We start from the raw sequence: 17,919 nt of genomic DNA on the forward strand, positions 1-17,919 counted from the left end.
TACGCGATTGAGCATCACTCCCACCACACCTTCCCACAAAAAACTAAGCGGTCGAGCATCACTCCCGCCACACCTTCTCACCAAAAACTGAGCAGTCGAGCATCTCTCTCGCCTTCCTCCAATCGGTAAGATCACCACTTGACCAAGACGAGCAAAGGGTTTCCAGATAAGTTGAACTCATTTTCATTTATGTTCATCTAAGTTGATTCAATTAAAATCAAGGCGAACTACACTAACCATTCATTTAAATAGATTGACGTTTACTTGAGATGAAATCCTGAACACCGAAAATCTCAGAACGCCTGAAATTAAAGTTCCTTGACATAATATGCCAAGAGACTTTGCGAAGTAACTGGAATGGTCTAAATAACCACCAATGGATTGCGGGGTGTTGACATGGGCTCACCCTCCACAGCCCATCAATGAGTATGAAGCCTAAATACCCATCTAACCCAATAGGGTCCATGCTATACTGATAAGGAAGGCTCCCCGCCTTCTTTCTCGGAACAGTTAAGGATATTTATCCACCCGAAACAAATAGATAACTCTAAAAGATTGAGATTCAAGTTTCAAAAGATAGATAAGGTGGTTAAACCCAATGGATAAGAGGAGGGCAAGAGGGTTCTTTCAAGAGATTGGGTACGTAAAATAGAGGAGGGATGATTTGGCCTAGAGAATACTCTAATAATTACTGACTTAAGTATCAGAGGCTCCCCTTATCCGCTCCGGTGCCTTTTATCCTTTGGTAACAGGATATCGTGGGTGATAAGTAGTGAAATACGTCCAAAACACCCTCAAATATTTTTCCATTAGAAAGAAAAAAGTTGGAGTGTTTTGGTTGTTTGTTATACGTAAATATGTACATGGGATAATTTAATTTATAGATTTAAATTATGTAAAAATTTAAATAAAATTATTTTTTAATAAAATGATTTATGATGGAAGGCAATGATTGACTCAAAGCTAAGTTGGGTTTTAATTTTAATTTTTAAGCATGTTTAGGATAGTTTTTACCGCAAGTAAAATACTAAACAACAAAAAGTCAAAAAAGTCTCCCAAAGTCTAAAGTAGAGAGATTAGAGAACAATTGTGGAGAGAGAAACACGTGGTCGCCCCCCTGTGGAGGGGTCCGAGAATACAGCTATTGCGGACCGTTGGCGTTTGGGAACGTGACCCTTCTATGTCCACATGTGCAGCCTCTCTCTCTCTCTCCTTTTTTTTTTTCAAATATAATAATATCTCTTTAATCTAATTCTCTTATAACTTCAAAATAATAATACCAACACAACTAATTTACAGTCTATTGTACCAAAAAAAAAAAATTTATATTTATATTCAGCAAAATGATTTAGTATAATTCTCGTGTATACCATTTGAAAAAAAATAGAGAAAATTTCGGACTCATCTAAAAATCTAACTTTTATGTGGTAAACCTCAATTATTTCAAAATAAATACACAATATTTACGCTAATTTTAAATACAAAAACGGTTTTATCTATTCTCATATCATTATTATAATTTTCTCAAAATTGTTATACAAAATATAATAAATAATTTAATTTTTTCAAATCTCAAAATAATAATAATATTAAAAAATAATATTTTATTCAACTTGCAACTTTAATTTAAAATCATCTCATCTCATCTTACTATCTAAACGAATCGTTATATAATCTAAAACAATATCTAGTATTATTCTGGTTAATAACATCGTCCTTTCAAAGTTGATACAAATATTTAAAACTATTTTGAATTTTGAGTTTCTCAACTTATTTAAATTTTACATAATCACAATTATTTTACACGAGTTTATAAAACAGTTGTTTATATGTTTTGTTAATGACATTATCGTCGATAAAAATATTTTTAAAACAAAAATATTTAAAAATAAGAATCTAAAGTACAATTAAAAAAAAAATACTTTAACCACAGAAAAAATACCGATTAAATAAAAACATGAGATGGCATCTTGTCATATGGCAAGGAATATTACTCACTGTTTTACCATTTATGTCTGAACTGTTAATTTTGGACACAGTGTATTATTATTTTGATTTTGGTCCATGTTGTATTCTGAAATTATAAAAAGAAATGAGATGTGAAGCGGGAGACTTTTGTTACTTTGTTCAAATCTATTCAGATTCGGTCGGATTGTAGTTTTAGCCTGCATTTGGTTTGTAAATTCAGATGAATTTAATCTAATTGAATTTAATATTTAAATATTTTAAATTATTAAACTAATCTCAACTTAAAATTTTTTTATAGATAAGATTCATAATTTTTTTTAACTTAAAATATTATTATATGTACGATTCACAATTATTTTTAATTTTTTATAAAAAAATATTAAATTTATCTTAATATTTAAATATATTTTAAATTTAATTTAAATAGATTTTACATAATTCTTTTTTCTATTCAATTTATTATTATTTATAAAAAATTTAACTTAATTAAAATAATTTATCATTGAAAAGCAGCCTAACTGAGACCAAGGAGGCAGGGAGATACTTCCAAAGAATGAACCAAACAGCCTGGCTGCTGGGATAATGTTCTGTTCATAGCTTTTTAACCTTTAAAAAAAAAAAATTCCAGTAAATATATGAATGTCAGTCTTTGTTGCGGAAATCTTATTAGTTGTCAGTGTTAAATACTTAAATGTAATGTCTTCGTGTTAATTGACGTATTATAGGAGTGTCGGCGGAGGTGTTCTCCGTAAGAAAGAGGGTGGAAAGAGAGGAAAATGCTAAAGCAGAAACGAGTGGCACAAACGAGGTTTGCTGACTCTGAGAGAGAGAGAGAGAGAGAGAGAGAAGCAGTTGTAGAGTAATTAATGAGCTGGGAGTCTTTATTTATTGATTATTTTAGAGTACTATAATCGAATGAATAAAATAAGGAAATAAGATTTTTGTATGAATTATTGGAGTTGGAGGAGAGGAAGAACAAGACACTGTTTTTATTTTCTATTTTCAAGGGAAGAAAGAAAGGACCTGTTGATATTGATTGAAATGGGAAGCAAGGAATGATAAGAGAGAGAAAGAGAGAGGGCCACAAAAAGGCGAAGAAGCTGTGGCTCTTTTCGTGTTCGAGGAAATCTGAGACTACTCTACTCTCTGAGAGGAAGTAAAAAGAAAGCTTCTTTACTTAGACATCAATGGCAGGTGGTTTGTAGATTAGGGAGTAGCTTCACTGATACTGGGTCTGCCTCTTTTTTAACCCCCCCATTCTTTTGGTTGTTTGCTGGGAAAATGCCATTTGTTGCGCCCTGTCTGATGGGTCTAATTCCACCCAAGTCTCAAGTCTAGTGTCCAAAGAATTAGATCGCGGCGTGGACAGATCTGGGTGTCCTGTAATAAATAAGCAGCTAGAGATTTGTGAGAGCGAGAATGGAGGCCAGTGCGGGATTAGTGGCGGGCTCTCACAACCGGAACGAACTCGTTGTCATCCGCCGTGATGGTGAATCTGGCGTAAGCTCCTCTGTCTTTCTTTTTTCTCTGTAACTAGTATTTCTTCTTCGTCTTCTTCTGGTTTTGGGTTATCCCAATCTAACATAGGACTATTTTCAGTCGTTATGCCTTTTGTTTTGAGTGTTGAAATTCAAGAAGCGAAACACATTTTTTGCAAGAGAAAGAAAGATGATAGAGACTTTAAAACATGGATTTTTCTTTTTGTGGTGATGCAGCCGAGGCCATTGCAACAGTTAAGTGGACAAATTTGCCAGATATGCGGAGACGACGTAGGACTAACTGTTGACGGAGAGCTGTTCGTGGCCTGCAACGAGTGCGCCTTTCCCATCTGTAGAACTTGCTACGAGTATGAGCGCAAAGAAGGAAACCAAGTCTGCCCTCAGTGCAAAACCAGATTCAAGCGCCTCAAGGGTTCGTTCTCTCTCTCTCTGCCCCCACGCGTTTCTCTAGAAGATTTGCTGTTACTTTTTTCTATTTTGTAGCATAATTTGTTTAATGGGCGGCATACATTGCAGGGTGTGCCAGAGTCGAGGGGGACGAAGAGGAAGATGATATCGATGACGTCGAGAATGAATTCAATTTCGATGCGAGGAATAGACAGGAAATGCACCATGCCTTTGCCGCCGATGCGATGCTTCATTATGGCCGTGCCTCCGACTCCGATCTCCATCATGGCCTTCATTCTACACCCCAAGTTCCTCTCCTTACCAACGGTCAAATGGTAGCTATTACTATTACCAACTCTGTCCTTTCTTCATTCCTCGAACTCTCGATTTCTCCTCACCTTTTGTTGACTTCACTTGAATTCAATTTCCTTATGTGCTCTGCGTTCTCGCTCTAATGCTTGTAGAGAATTGTCGGTGCAGGTTGATGATATTCCTCCTGAACAACATGCTTTGGTTCCTTCATTCCCCGGTGGTGTTGGTGGAGGCAAACGGATCCACCCTCTTCCTTTCTCGGATCACGCCCTCCCAGGTAATTCCCAATCAGCTTTACTCTCCCATAACTTTCACATATATTCTCCTGATCCCATCAGCTGCGAGTCCCACTCACATATATCCCCCCTCTTGGATTGTTGCTCGTTTCCATTGACTTGAAACTTGACCGTTCTTCGTAAAATTTTTCCCAATTAGCAGTGCAACCCAGGTCCATGGATCCTTCCAAAGATTTGGCTGCTTATGGATATGGCAGTATTGCTTGGAAGGAAAGGATGGAGAGCTGGAAGCAAAAACAAGACAAGCTGCAGATGATGAAGAAGGAAAATTCCGGCAAAGATTGGGACCCTGATGGGGATGGCCCGGATCTACCACTGTACGTGCTCCGTAAAACTTTGCTCCTTTCTAATCTAATTGAAGAGAATTAGGATCATACATTTTCTGATATAATCACTTGGGCACAAGTACTTTAAAACTCTGCAAATGAAAAAAAAAAAAAAAAGGAAAAAAAAAGTTCTGTATAACTCTAATGAGCTCTAGCCTAGTGCTAAATTTTAAGACGCTGATCTTTTCAAATTTGAATGCTGATGGTTAAAATGAATGCATTACATTTAATCCTCTTAGACTTGCACTATATTATAGTTTTAAATAGCTAACACCCCAAGGAGTGCTAATCGTGGGAGTTAATGGTTTGTTGCTTGTGGATCAGCATGGACGAGGCAAGACAACCATTGTCTAGGAAGATGCCTATTCCATCAAGCCAAATCAACCCTTACCGGATGATCATCATAATCCGACTTGTTGTTCTTGGATTCTTCTTCCATTATCGAGTTATGAATCCTGTAAAAGATGCTTATGCATTGTGGCTCATATCTGTAATATGTGAGATCTGGTTTGGAATTTCGTGGATTCTTGATCAATTCCCAAAGTGGCTCCCTATTGACAGGGAAACTTATCTCGATAGGTTGTCACTTAGGTAAGGAAACTGACCACTTTTTACTCATGCAACTGTGATTATGGTCCTAGTTTTTGGCACTATTTGCATCCCTAATGTCTTTTATGTGTGTCAGGTATGAGAAGGAAGGCCAACCTTCTCAACTTTCTCCGGTTGACATATTTGTGAGTACTGTTGATCCATTAAAAGAACCTCCTCTGGTGACAGCAAACACAGTTCTTTCCATTCTGGCTGTGGACTACCCTATTGACAAGATCTCATGTTATGTTTCTGATGATGGTGCTGCTATGCTGACATTCGAGGCATTGTCGGAAACATCTGAGTTTGCAAAGAAGTGGGTTCCTTTCTGTAAGAAGTTCAACATTGAGCCACGGGCGCCAGAATGGTACTTTGCTCAAAAGATGGATTACCTTAAAGATAAGGTGCTTGCATCATTTGTAAAGGAGCGGAGAGCAATGAAGGTAATTAGTTGTGACACGTTGAGTTTATCCTGTTACTCCTTGCCAAGCAAATGTTTAATCTTTCACTCATTCACATTGTAGAGAGAGTATGAAGAGTTTAAAGTTCGAATCAATGCTTTGGTTGCCAAGGCCCAAAAGGTCCCAGAAGAAGGGTGGACAATGCAGGATGGGACTCTGTGGCCTGGAAATAATGTCCGGGATCATCCTGGGATGATTCAGGTACCTGAGTTTTAGTTTTCGTATCATACAATTCTCATTATGACCTATTCTGGTATCAAAACGTGTGTGCAATCCTTCATAGGTGTTTCTTGGCCAAAGTGGAGGGCATGACACGGATGGAAATGAATTACCACGCCTGGTATATGTTTCTAGAGAAAAGAGACCTGGGTTTAATCACCACAAAAAGGCAGGAGCAATGAATGCTTTGGTAATATTCTGAAATAAGCCTTCTCTCAACACCATGCACCTTTTGGTCAATCCCTTGGGTGTTTACAATTTGATCTGTATTTGTCAAACAGGTCAGAGTCTCTGCTGTGCTAACAAATGCTGCTTATCTGTTGAACTTGGATTGTGATCACTACGTCAACAATAGTAAGGCTCTTAGAGAGGCAATGTGTTTCATGATGGATCCGTTACTGGGAAAGAGGGTGTGCTACGTACAGTTCCCACAAAGGTTTGATGGTATTGACAGGCATGATCGATACGCTAACCGGAACACCGTATTCTTTGATGTAAGCATGTACTTTATAAACATTCGTACTGATTGTATTTTGTCTGCAGTTTAACATGTAAGCACACACTGTCTTCTTTGTCCATCTACTTATGCAAAAACTAATACACAAGTCTTTCATTTCAGATTAACATGAAAGGTTTGGATGGCATCCAAGGACCAATATATGTTGGGACTGGTTGTGTCTTCAGAAGGCAGGCATTCTATGGTTTTGATGCTCCTAAAGCAAAGAAGCCACCAACCAGGACATGCAACTGTTTGCCGAAGTGGTGCTGTTGCTTATGTTCTGGGAAAAGGAAGAAGAAGAAGACTAACAAACCTAAATCTGATATGAAGAAGAAAAACTCTAGTTTGGGAGCATCTGCACCTGTGTGCGCTTTGGAGGGTATTGAAGAGGGCATTGAAGGTAATTTAGCTTATTAAAATTAGGTCTCACCTTGCCACCCACTGCCCACTGCATACTATTGTTTTAGCCTCGACCAGTTGGTGTAGCTAAGCTCTACCAAAATGCTTCACCTGATTCTAAGGTGCAAAGCAAAGGACAATCTTTCGTCCTATCCATATTCACTCTTTCAGAAAAAGTAAGGTCTTGGATGGACGTAATAGAAGAGTTGCATGTGCAACCTGCCTCTTTTTGTGTCAGGGTGAGATTGAAGGTTTAATGAAACGTTCTGTATCCTTTGCCCAAGTAATGGGTGAATTTTTTTGGTCACGTTTAATATATCTATCACAATAGATTCTCCAAAGACTAATTATCATGTTACTGTACATCGGGCTCGATATTTTATTTTTTATTTTTTGATAAGTAGTGTACATTAGGCTCAATTATCTTGTTATATATAACTTGGAAGAGCTTGTATGCAGGAGTTGAAGGAGAAAAGTTTACTCTGATGCCTGGACAGAAGTTGGAAAAGAAGTTTGGACAATCTTCTGTGTTTGTTGCGTCTACTCTGCTAGAGGATGGTGGGACACTGAAAAGTGCTAGCCCAGCCTCTCTGCTTAAAGAAGCCATCCATGTCATCAGCTGTGGCTATGAAGATAAAACTGAATGGGGAAAAGAGGTAATGGCAGAGTTTGGATTCACGTGCTTACATCTTCAATTGACATTATCCCTCTGGCCTTTGAATTTGTCTCAACTGAGATTTTCTTACAATCCAGGTCGGCTGGATCTACGGTTCGGTTACAGAAGATATATTGACAGGTTTTAAAATGCACTGCCATGGATGGCGATCAATATATTGTATCCCTGATAGGCCTGCATTCAAAGGATCTGCTCCCATTAATCTTTCTGATCGTCTACATCAAGTCCTTCGATGGGCACTTGGTTCTGTTGAAATATTTTTGAGCAGGCACTGTCCTCTCTGGTATGGATATGGAGGAGGTTTGAAGTGGTTAGAGCGCCTATCTTATATAAATGCTACTATATACCCATGGACATCAATTCCTCTGCTTGCTTATTGTACTCTACCTGCTGTGTGCTTGCTCACAGGAAAATTCATTACTCCTGAGGTATGAGTCCTACATGTTTGGTTTCTTAGAGGAATTGATCTAGTTATGATGTTAAATAACATGCCCTCGAGAATATATGCAGCAAATTAATTATTTCTGTTCATATTGCAGCTCAGCAACGTTGCTAGTTTGTGGTTTCTGTCTCTTTTCATTTGTATCTTTGCAACAAGTATACTGGAAATGAGATGGAGTGGAGTTGGTATTGATGAGTGGTGGAGAAATGAGCAGTTTTGGGTGATTGGAGGAGTTTCAGCACATTTATTTGCTGTATTCCAGGGTCTCTTAAAGGTTTTAGCTGGTGTGGATACGAATTTCACTGTGACATCAAAAGCAGGGGATGATGAAGCATTCTCAGAGCTGTATGCATTTAAGTGGACCACCTTGCTCATTCCACCAACAACCCTGCTAATAATAAACCTGATTGGCGTGGTTGCGGGAGTCTCCAATGCAATAAATAATGGGTACGAGTCTTGGGGGCCTCTCTTTGGAAAGCTCTTCTTTGCCTTCTGGGTGATTGTTCATCTCTATCCTTTCCTAAAGGGTCTGCTGGGCAGGCAGAACAGGACTCCCACGATTATCATTGTCTGGTCGATTTTGCTTGCTTCCATCTTCTCCCTCTTGTGGGTTCGAATCGATCCATTCTTGGCCAAGTCTGATGGTCCACTTTTAGAAGAATGTGGATTGGACTGTAACTAGCAGAACATTTACTCCTTGGACTGGTAATGGTCGATGATAGATCATAGAAATTTATCTTTTGGATTGATGATACAACCAAGAAAAATATGTTTGGTGTGATGGGGTCTGCGAGCTGTAGATTACTTGTGTATGGACATGGATGCCTCGTTTCAACTCCTCGTTCCTTCTCTTCGTTAGAGGGAAATACCTGACGGGTCAAAGATGAGCTTGGCTCTGTTGCTTGGTGGTGGGAGGACTTTTGTAAACCAGCTACATCAGTGCTCTCATTTCATTCTTTATATTCAGTTTGATTTATACAGGAAGAGGTACTGCAATTCACACTACAGCTTCTGTGTATTATTTATTCACACGGGCCACTTTCGCTTCCTTTCTTCCCTCTTTATTTGATTCTCAATAAAAGTGGCCATGTCTTGCTGCTTGTAAGTTGTAACTACAGAGCCAAAACTTAAAACTTCTGGGACAGTTTTCTGAATGCTGGAGCTTATTCGTTTCGCCATTTTTGTTACCGTTGCCTCTAAATGTAGCTAGCTATGTTATGGAACCATCAAAGCATAAGAAAAAAACTCATCAAAGTTTTCATTTTGTGTTCAGTTGAAATCTCTTATGCGATCATTATGTTCTTTGCGTGTCTTTCACCACAAATGTTTGCCAGTTGCCATTATGTTATATGCAGCCCCGATCATGGGTTGAAAATGATAGTTTAGATAGAAAAGGATTGGATGTACAAAATGAAATTTTCAATGATTTTAGGAGGATCAATGACCTATGGGTGGCGGAATGGTGATTTTTTTCCCAATGGATCAACCAAATCAAAATTGACCAACTTCTGTTTGTTCTGCCCAATTTGGCTATACGGGGTGGTCGGCGATCGGAATCCGTCAACCAATCCGGTTGGTTCAACTAACAGAATTAGGCCACTAACCAAGGGGATATGGGTGACAATATGTGACACGACTCGTGAACCAACACGAACATTATACGAAATTAGTGGATTTGGGTTGATGTTAACGGGTTCGGGTCAAAACGGATTGACCTGAAAACACGATTTATTAACGGGTTAATAATGAGTCAACCCGTTTAACACGAAATCAACCTACTTTTGACCTATTTAGATTTTATTTCAAAATTAAAATTTTATTATTGTTAAGTTGTAATATTGGTATTTCTCAATATACTTATATTTTTATTGTAATTTTATACCTATACTCATATTTGTTATTGTATGGTTTGTAATATTGGTTTTATTATATATTAAAATTTAAACAATATTGATATATATTTTTTAAGACATTGTTGCTACTAATAAATATAAATTTTAAGTTTTATATGAAATTATGTTAATCAGGTAAAATAAGTCATGCATATTAGTTCAACCTATTTACATGAAACAAGTTTAAATGGGTCTTGTTATGTTAATTTATTTCTAATTAATTATTAAATGAGTCAAAATAGGTGATACGACACAACCCGTTATCTAAATGGGTTGGTTTAGGATTTGAAAGTTTGACACGTTTAACTTAATGGATTAGATTCGGATTAAGTTATATAGTTGAATGTTTGTGACTTGACACGACATGAATACAATCTGAAAACACAATTTGCCACCTCTACAAGAAATCAACACTCACCCCTAAAAACAGAACAACAATCTAGGCATCTTGAAAGAATCTCGGAAACGGGTTACCAAAACTCATTCACCAAACAAAAACTTTAGATGTTTGTCATTTGATGTTGGATTTGGTACGAAGTGCACATCATTTTCCTTTTAGGCCGCAAAATGTCATATTAAGTGCACATCATTCCTTTTGGATTTAAGTTGTTTGATTTGTGAGAATCCTTATCAAGTGAGTGAAAGTATCCCAAAGATATAATTAAAGGAGTTGATTATTTAGGCTTCGTTTGGTTACATAGTTCAGATAAGATAATATGAGATGATATATTTTATTAAAAGTTATATAAAATATTATTAGAATAAAATTTTTATTTTAGAATTTAAAAATTTAAATTTTTTATTATATTTTGTGTGAGAATTTAAAAAAATTATAATAATAATATAAGATGTGATATTTTGTATATCCAAACCGGTGTTACCTCTCAAGTAAATCAATTAGAACTTTCCAAAAAAATGGAAAACGACATAATCAGTTTCAATTAGACGTCATAAAATATTCTGCACTTTCCAAGTTCTTATCATTATTTCAAAGATCCATTCAGTTGCCAAGATATCACCGCCCTATCCTCGAGGAAAATTAGACAGAATGTTGGCTTCTTGGTGTGAGTGGAAAAGCATTCTTCGCGTCATTTACCAAGAAATCCATAATTACAATCAATGATCTTGCATGATAAATAATGATCATAAAAAAAATAAAAAATAAATAAAAAGTATAAAAGTCTCTAATTTTGATTTTTTTTTTTTTTTAAATCAGCACGATTGAAAATTTTATCACAAAATTACGAGAACAATTTTAAGTCCAGAAAACATTGTGAAATAGTTCAATACTCAACAATCAACATCTCATTTTCTTTCTTTATTTACCGATGGTGCTTTTTTTTTTTTTTTTGGGTCTTTTTTCTTTTTTCTTATTTGTTTTGAAAATGTCATGAAAAATTTAGATGCAAGTGATATAGGCCTGTTTGGATACTGCCTCAAATCGTCTCATATAAACTAATAATCTCACTATCCAAACACCAGTTGATAAATTATTGAAATACAATTGAGTAAAGTAATTAGCTTTCTTTCTTTCTTTTCCTTTTGGTTTTCTGCTTTTTGCAATTATTTTTAAACCAAAAATTACAGGGAAAGATCTTAAAGTCTCAAGAAGCCCAGATGGTGCCGGCTTCTCTTTTCCACATTCCTCTACGATATAATCATCTTTGCCACTCAACTCACCTGGAGAAAGAATAGATAGATAGATAGATAGATGGTGATACCGAACAGATAGATAGATAGATAGATTATGCGCATTCAATTAAGATATGGATTGTACACTTCCAATTGTCTCGTGAAGAATTTATCTCCAGATAGAGGTGCACAAAGAAATAATTTAGAAGACCCGAAGAAATAAATAGAGGAACATAACCCAATTTAAAAGATGGATGTGTGTGATGGTCAGCTGATGAACTCTCATGTCTTTGCTGCCAGAAAAAGTAAAAAAATACAAACTAAAATGAATTGAAACGCATAAGAATACCTGTATTCCCTACCCATAAATAAACTCTTATCCTCCTCCCCCAATGAAATATCCTCTCCCCCTTTCTCTTTACTGGCCAAGCTATTCTTTAGACTCGCCAAGTTCAACATCCTTCACAGGAATATTTTGTAATCCGTCCTTCAAAAGTCTGATTTCCTCTTCCGTCAGGCTGTTTTTCGAATGGGAATGTGCCTTTATATTTGACTGCTTTTCAAGCTCCACGGCCCAACTATAAATTATCATGCCAAGGACAGCAATGAACATCCCCATTATGTTCTTCATAGTCATCGCGGAATCAAAGAGTAGCCATCCCAGTGTGAGGACGCAAACTGTTTTCATGTGACCTAAAACCTGGAACGAAACAGCTGAAAAGCGCCCAATACAGAGGTACTGGCTCACATTACAGAACACTGCTAGGGAGCATGAAAGAAGTATGAATAACTGCACACATTAATGCCATGTCATTAGACACGTTAAAAGATCTTTCTTTCAAAGATATATTTGAAGACATACAGGCGTAATTAGACAATTAGGCTACTGTAATTTAAAAAAGTAAAGAGTACTTACGATGGCACCGGAAGACATCTGATAGTATATTATAAATTTGCCACTAAGGTAGTAGTCAATAAATGGGCCAAATAGAAGGAGAGAGACAGCTTGAATCGGGGCCGTCTTACTCAGCAATTCAAAAGACCCAATCGAGTACTTCTTCTGCAGGGAACCTATTGTCTGTTCCAACAAACAAAAAGAAAAAAAAAAATCAGAGAACATGATAGTAGTTTGTTTTAAACATGAAGTAGTGTCGATGTCCACAAAAAATCAGAGAACTTGATAGTAGTTTGTTTTAAACATGAAGTAGTGTTGATGTCCACAAAGACAATTGAACTATAGATGTATCTCTATATAATAAGTTTCATAGCCCAAAAAGAAATTATTATGATGGATTTCTTTCATCTAATCTTTCAATGTGAAGTGCTGACAGAACAAATTATACAAGTCCTGCAATCTTGCAAACTGAAAAAGGAGCATCAATCATGCGCCAAATATAGGAAGTCCGGGTTCAGACACATTGAAAATCATTGGATTTGGCACAGTCCAAACAACTCAAATTGCACCTATTAGAATTCTAATGCATTTCCTATTCCAAACTTAATGTTAACAACATACAAAATTTATATGTCACAGTCAACTTCAAAAATACGTTCTCTCTTTTTTTTATATATATATATAAGTAACTTCAAAAATAAGTTCTTACCCGTAACCTTGTCATGTTCTTACCTTTAACTGTATAGTCAACAACATCTAATCAATATCTTCCACTCCCAGATTAAAGAATAAACTTTTATGGAAAGAAAGCAATACTCGACAATTCATCAGGTAACTGGACAACTTAAGGTAATCTGATTTATAGTCTTAAATTCAATTTGAAAAAGAAAAAAGTTTCTACAGTTAAGTAAACCCCATGAACTATCGATTCAGGATATAGACCGAACATTAGACATGAAGGAAAATATGACAGCTCAAGAATAGAACCAATGATACAACATAAACAATCAGAACAGTGAGTAAGTTCACGTGATTATCAGCTTTGGAAAAACAATTAAATATTTAAGGCAAACTGAGTGAAATTAGCAAAATACTCACAATTTGCTGCAAAGATGTTGACAAAACTGCAACACAGGCACATATAAAGCCCTTGGCATTAACTTTCACATCAGTGACAGTGCAAACACCCACACCAATGACTACAACAACAACAGACATCTTGACCTCCCTTGAGTACCGCTTGCTGTGAAGTATCCACTCCATCACGCATACCACTGGAATCATGCTAAGTTTTGAAATCTGCAGCATAAACAAAGAGATTATTGGGTAACAAAAGGAAGAAAACTGGCCGGACAATGGTAAGAAGAGCATCCAAAGATGCGGTAGAGTTACTACCCCAAAATCAATACAACATTCTATGTCTTCAATAAACTCTTCTGAATGGACTACGGATTCAAAAGAAAATAAACGATGACAAACTCTCTTTGGGTTAGTCATGTATTGTCCAGATTGATTAGAATTATTTTAGATCAAAGAGCTGATGTACACAAAAAGACAAGTAAGTTGTTACAAAATGAACATCTTAAAGAGAAAAGGGTTGGCGATCCATACCTGGTAGAATCCCACTGAGTTGAGCATGAGGCTCAAGTTCATCCCTGTGATAGACATATTGGCAACAATTGAGAACCAGAGAAGCTCCCACATAGGAACATGCTTTGATGCAGAAAAACCAGTGGCATTTGAGACCAGACCAACCAGTGCGGTGACGGCGAAGTGGAACCCAGTTAAAGTCGTCGCTGAAAAACCCCAACACGTGATAGAGATAAATATTAACTAGCGAGACGTAAAAAAACCTTTTAAGTGGTACTCATCATATCGCAATTGTAGGAATGGTGGTCATGTTCTCTTCTCTGGGTTAAAACAAAAGACCCTGGCGTTCTGAAACCGTAGATTTTAAGAACTGGATGCAAAACCAAGTTGCAAACAAATTGAAATTCAACTGAAAGAAACACGCGACACTCCATAACAAACAAACAAACAGGAGATCTAGCGTAAGCAAAGTCGAGAAAGAAATGAAAGGGATCGTCATTGTATTTAATTTTCGTTGATAAAGAGCGAGAGAGAAAAGTAGATTAGCACGAGAAATATGCCAGGACGTGAAAACCAAGAAGAACGCGAGGGCAAGGGAAGGGAAGGGAAGGGGTTGGAGATCTGAGATCTAAAACATACGAAAAATAAAAGAAAAATGAAAGCGAAAAATATGCAGAGAATTCAGAGAGAGAGAGAGAGAGAGAGAGAGAGAGAGAGAGAAATAGAGAGTAACCGAAGCTAAAAGCATAGCCGTGGGAGGACATGAGCTGCTTGTTGGCCATAATAATACCGACGGAACTGACTACGTTCATGGCCCAAGCTCCGACATCGGAAACTGGCGACACCTTCTTCTCGTTGTCCATCATTCTGTCTTTTTTCTTTCCTTCTCTCAAACCAATCACAAAAAGCTGTACGTACGGGGAGAGAAGGAAGCGAACGAAGATCCGCTAAATAAAATATAAAAAAGCAGATCGAAGACAGAACATCAAAATTGAGTGAGGAAGAAGAAGAAGATGATTGATTATTATGACAGCAGGATAATGATGTTGATACCAAATTTGCTTCTCCCTCTTCCTTGTTCTCCCTCCCTCTGTCTCTTCCGATTGAAATTTCAAAACAAAAAAAAAAAAAACGAAATACTGATAATAATGATTTCAAAGTATCTTCGGTATAGAATCTTCAAATTATACTCAAAAAGAAAATACTGTACACATAAAAAGGAAAGGAAAGAAGGAAGGAAGCCAGCAAGGAAAGGGGTGGAAATCGTGGGGGGTGGGGGGAAACCCGGAATGGGCCGTTTCACAGTGTTTTTTCTCACTTTTCACACTTCTAAAGCCTTCATATTCCAAACCCACCGTGCGTTAGGAACTTAGGCATTAGGCGTCAGGCGGCAGTCGGTAGGAAGGACGCACGCACGCTCGCTCGCACGCAGCTCTCCACTTCCTAGTCCCCACCCCTTTCACTGTCTTGCCGACGCCATTCGTACGCCTTCTGTTTTTCCTGTAAAAAATTTATTAATACTGTTTATTTTTAATTATTTCAATATTATTTATAAATTATTTATTATTATTTATAAACTATTTTATTATTATTTATAAATAAATAATCGGACATAATCTTAACTAAACAAAACCTAAATCTGATCCATAATATAAGAAATAATATAAATACAGAATACTTTATACAATACTTTACAAAATAATATTTAAAAAAATATATATTTTTATAAAATATTTTATAAAATTAACATTATTTTATAAAAATATTCTTATTTTATAATATATATTATAAAATATGTTATGTAAATATCACTGCTCATTTGATGATCCACACTTAGAGCATTAGCATTAGATTGGCTATCTTATTCTTTAAATTTTGACTAATATGTAGTTTTTTCACTTTTAGCTAATCATTTAAAATTTGCAGTCTATATTGGATTAATCATCACACTCTCTATAATAAAAAAATATTATTATTTTTTATTATTTATATTTTTTTAATTAATTTATATTTTATTTTCATAATCTTCAATAACCTCTAACAATTATATTCATTTTCATTTTTACAATCTAACAATCTATAATATAATAATCTCATATATATAGATGATAAAATCTCATATGAATAAAAATCTCATATCTATAATATAACAATCTCAAAAAATACTTTTAAATTTATTATAATTCTTTTTATATTTGAAAAGAATAATAAATTTACTGTAATTTATAATTTAACTAATTTAATGTAAAATAAATATAAATGATATTTATTAAATTAAAAAAAAAAATATTTAGCTAATTCAATTACAATACACTTATCATGGTAATAATACTTCTGCCTTTATTTACGCGTCGAGAATTGAGCTGTTTTGTGCCAACTACGATATTAGTCCACCTGGCAGGCAGGCAGGCAGCCACCGGCAGTGTCCGCTCTACTGTCTGCAATCGATAGATATCGTATTCATCGATTTTATATAATACGATTCTGCCATGATTTTTATACGACAAATTAACGCCACCTCCTTGTGTTTGTCCCCTTCCCCACGTGTTCACCTTTTCTCCCCGCATCTTCTCATATCCTGGTTATCAGCTTTACAATCTATTCATTTCATTTCATTTTCACTTCAAATAAATAATATTTATACTTAAGAGTACAATAAAATGCATTTTTTTTATAGTTATATTTCTGAGAATTATTAATTAATATATAAATATTAAAATATCTTATATTTTCAAATATAAAAAAATTCCACGTGAAAACCTTACACTACACCTCCATCTAATCAACATATAATTTATCATTTTTACTCTTATATCTTAATACTTAAATATGTCTACGTTTAAATAAAATAATAAAAATAATAAATTACGTATTGATTAGATGAAATTTTGTGATTATATAACCAAATGTAATAATAGCATAAATGACTAAAATTACGGATAAGAAAAAATTATTATTTATATATTGTTCAAGGACAGCCCGATATATTTTGTAACCTAAGGCGACCACAAAGTACATGACGATTTAATTTAAAAATAATAATAATTTTTAAATATTAAATATTAAGATTTTCTGAAATGTAAAACAACTATTAATATTATTCTGAGTAATAATATTTATTAATACAATAACAATTTGAAATAGAATCTAATTTTTCTGTAAATAGAATATTATTCCTTATCCATATATATATTTCTTTTAATACTTCATTATGAAAACAAATAAGCCATCGATGTCAAAATAAATATCATATTTTATAAAATATTCAAGAGTAATATATCATTATATTTTTGCTACTTTTATTCTAATTTCACTGTTGTATGAAAATTTTGTACATTTTGAGTAAGATTTTTTTCGTAAAACTTCTATATTTACTGTTTTTTTTTTTACCAAATTTTACCATTTAAGATTGATTTTATTTTAGACAAAAAAATTTCCATATTTAATCCTAACCAATATTTTTTCTATAGTTTATTTGTTAGGGTCATAATATATATATATATTTTCTAATTTATATTTGGGTGCCACAGCTTTTCACCCGAAGGAAACAATCGCTTTTAATCTGTGTCTAAATTATGGGTGACACATTGATATCCAAAATGACAAAACTATTAAGCAAAATCCTTCGAACTCACTTTGAAGTTCGAACCTGTGAAACCGAACAACAAGAACGACACCCCATCCAAAAAAAAAAGACAAATGAAAAAAAAAAAAAAAAAAAAAAAAACAAACTCACGCTAACTGGCCAGCCAATCGTAGCCAGATGGTGATAAATTAAAAAAAAAAAAAAAAAAAAAAAAAAAAAAAAAAAAAAAAAAAAAAAAAAACCACTGCCTTC

General features: G+C 35.1%; 2 protein-coding genes across 3 annotated transcripts; one reads left to right on the forward strand and one right to left on the reverse strand.

Moving 5' to 3' along the window:
* Positions 1-2,756: 2,756 nt before the first annotated feature.
* On the forward strand, positions 2,757-9,344 carry LOC121263309 (probable cellulose synthase A catalytic subunit 3 [UDP-forming]). The gene is made up of 14 exons (XM_041166128.1): positions 2,757-3,468; positions 3,684-3,879; positions 3,984-4,189; positions 4,335-4,443; positions 4,605-4,779; positions 5,113-5,379; positions 5,474-5,819; positions 5,901-6,038; positions 6,121-6,246; positions 6,338-6,550; positions 6,676-6,955; positions 7,414-7,610; positions 7,708-8,058; positions 8,170-9,344. Exons 1-14 carry the CDS (start codon positions 3,388-3,390, stop codon positions 8,752-8,754), a joined length of 3,270 nt encoding a protein of 1,089 aa, XP_041022062.1. The 5' UTR covers positions 2,757-3,387; the 3' UTR covers positions 8,755-9,344.
* Positions 9,345-11,695: 2,351 nt separating this feature from the next.
* LOC121263310 (UDP-rhamnose/UDP-galactose transporter 2-like) lies at positions 11,696-15,570 on the reverse strand. Of its 2 annotated transcripts, none has more exons than XM_041166130.1 (6): positions 15,135-15,570; positions 14,815-14,989; positions 14,103-14,287; positions 13,590-13,790; positions 12,513-12,674; positions 11,696-12,386 (listed from the first exon to the last, which is right to left on the reverse strand). In XM_041166130.1, the coding sequence occupies exons 2-6, from the start codon at positions 14,945-14,947 to the stop codon at positions 12,027-12,029; spliced, it is 1,041 nt and encodes a 346-aa protein (XP_041022064.1). In that variant the 5' UTR covers positions 14,948-14,989; positions 15,135-15,570; the 3' UTR covers positions 11,696-12,026. The 2 variants fall into 2 exon arrangements, with proteins under 2 accessions (XP_041022064.1, XP_041022063.1); XM_041166129.1 differs by having other exon boundaries at positions 14,815-15,028; positions 15,135-15,569.
* Positions 15,571-17,919: the final 2,349 nt, after the last annotated feature.

Source organism: Juglans microcarpa x Juglans regia, chromosome 4S (assembly GCF_004785595.1).
Source record: "Juglans microcarpa x Juglans regia isolate MS1-56 chromosome 4S, Jm3101_v1.0, whole genome shotgun sequence".
Classification (NCBI taxonomy): domain Eukaryota; kingdom Viridiplantae; phylum Streptophyta; class Magnoliopsida; order Fagales; family Juglandaceae; genus Juglans; species Juglans microcarpa x Juglans regia.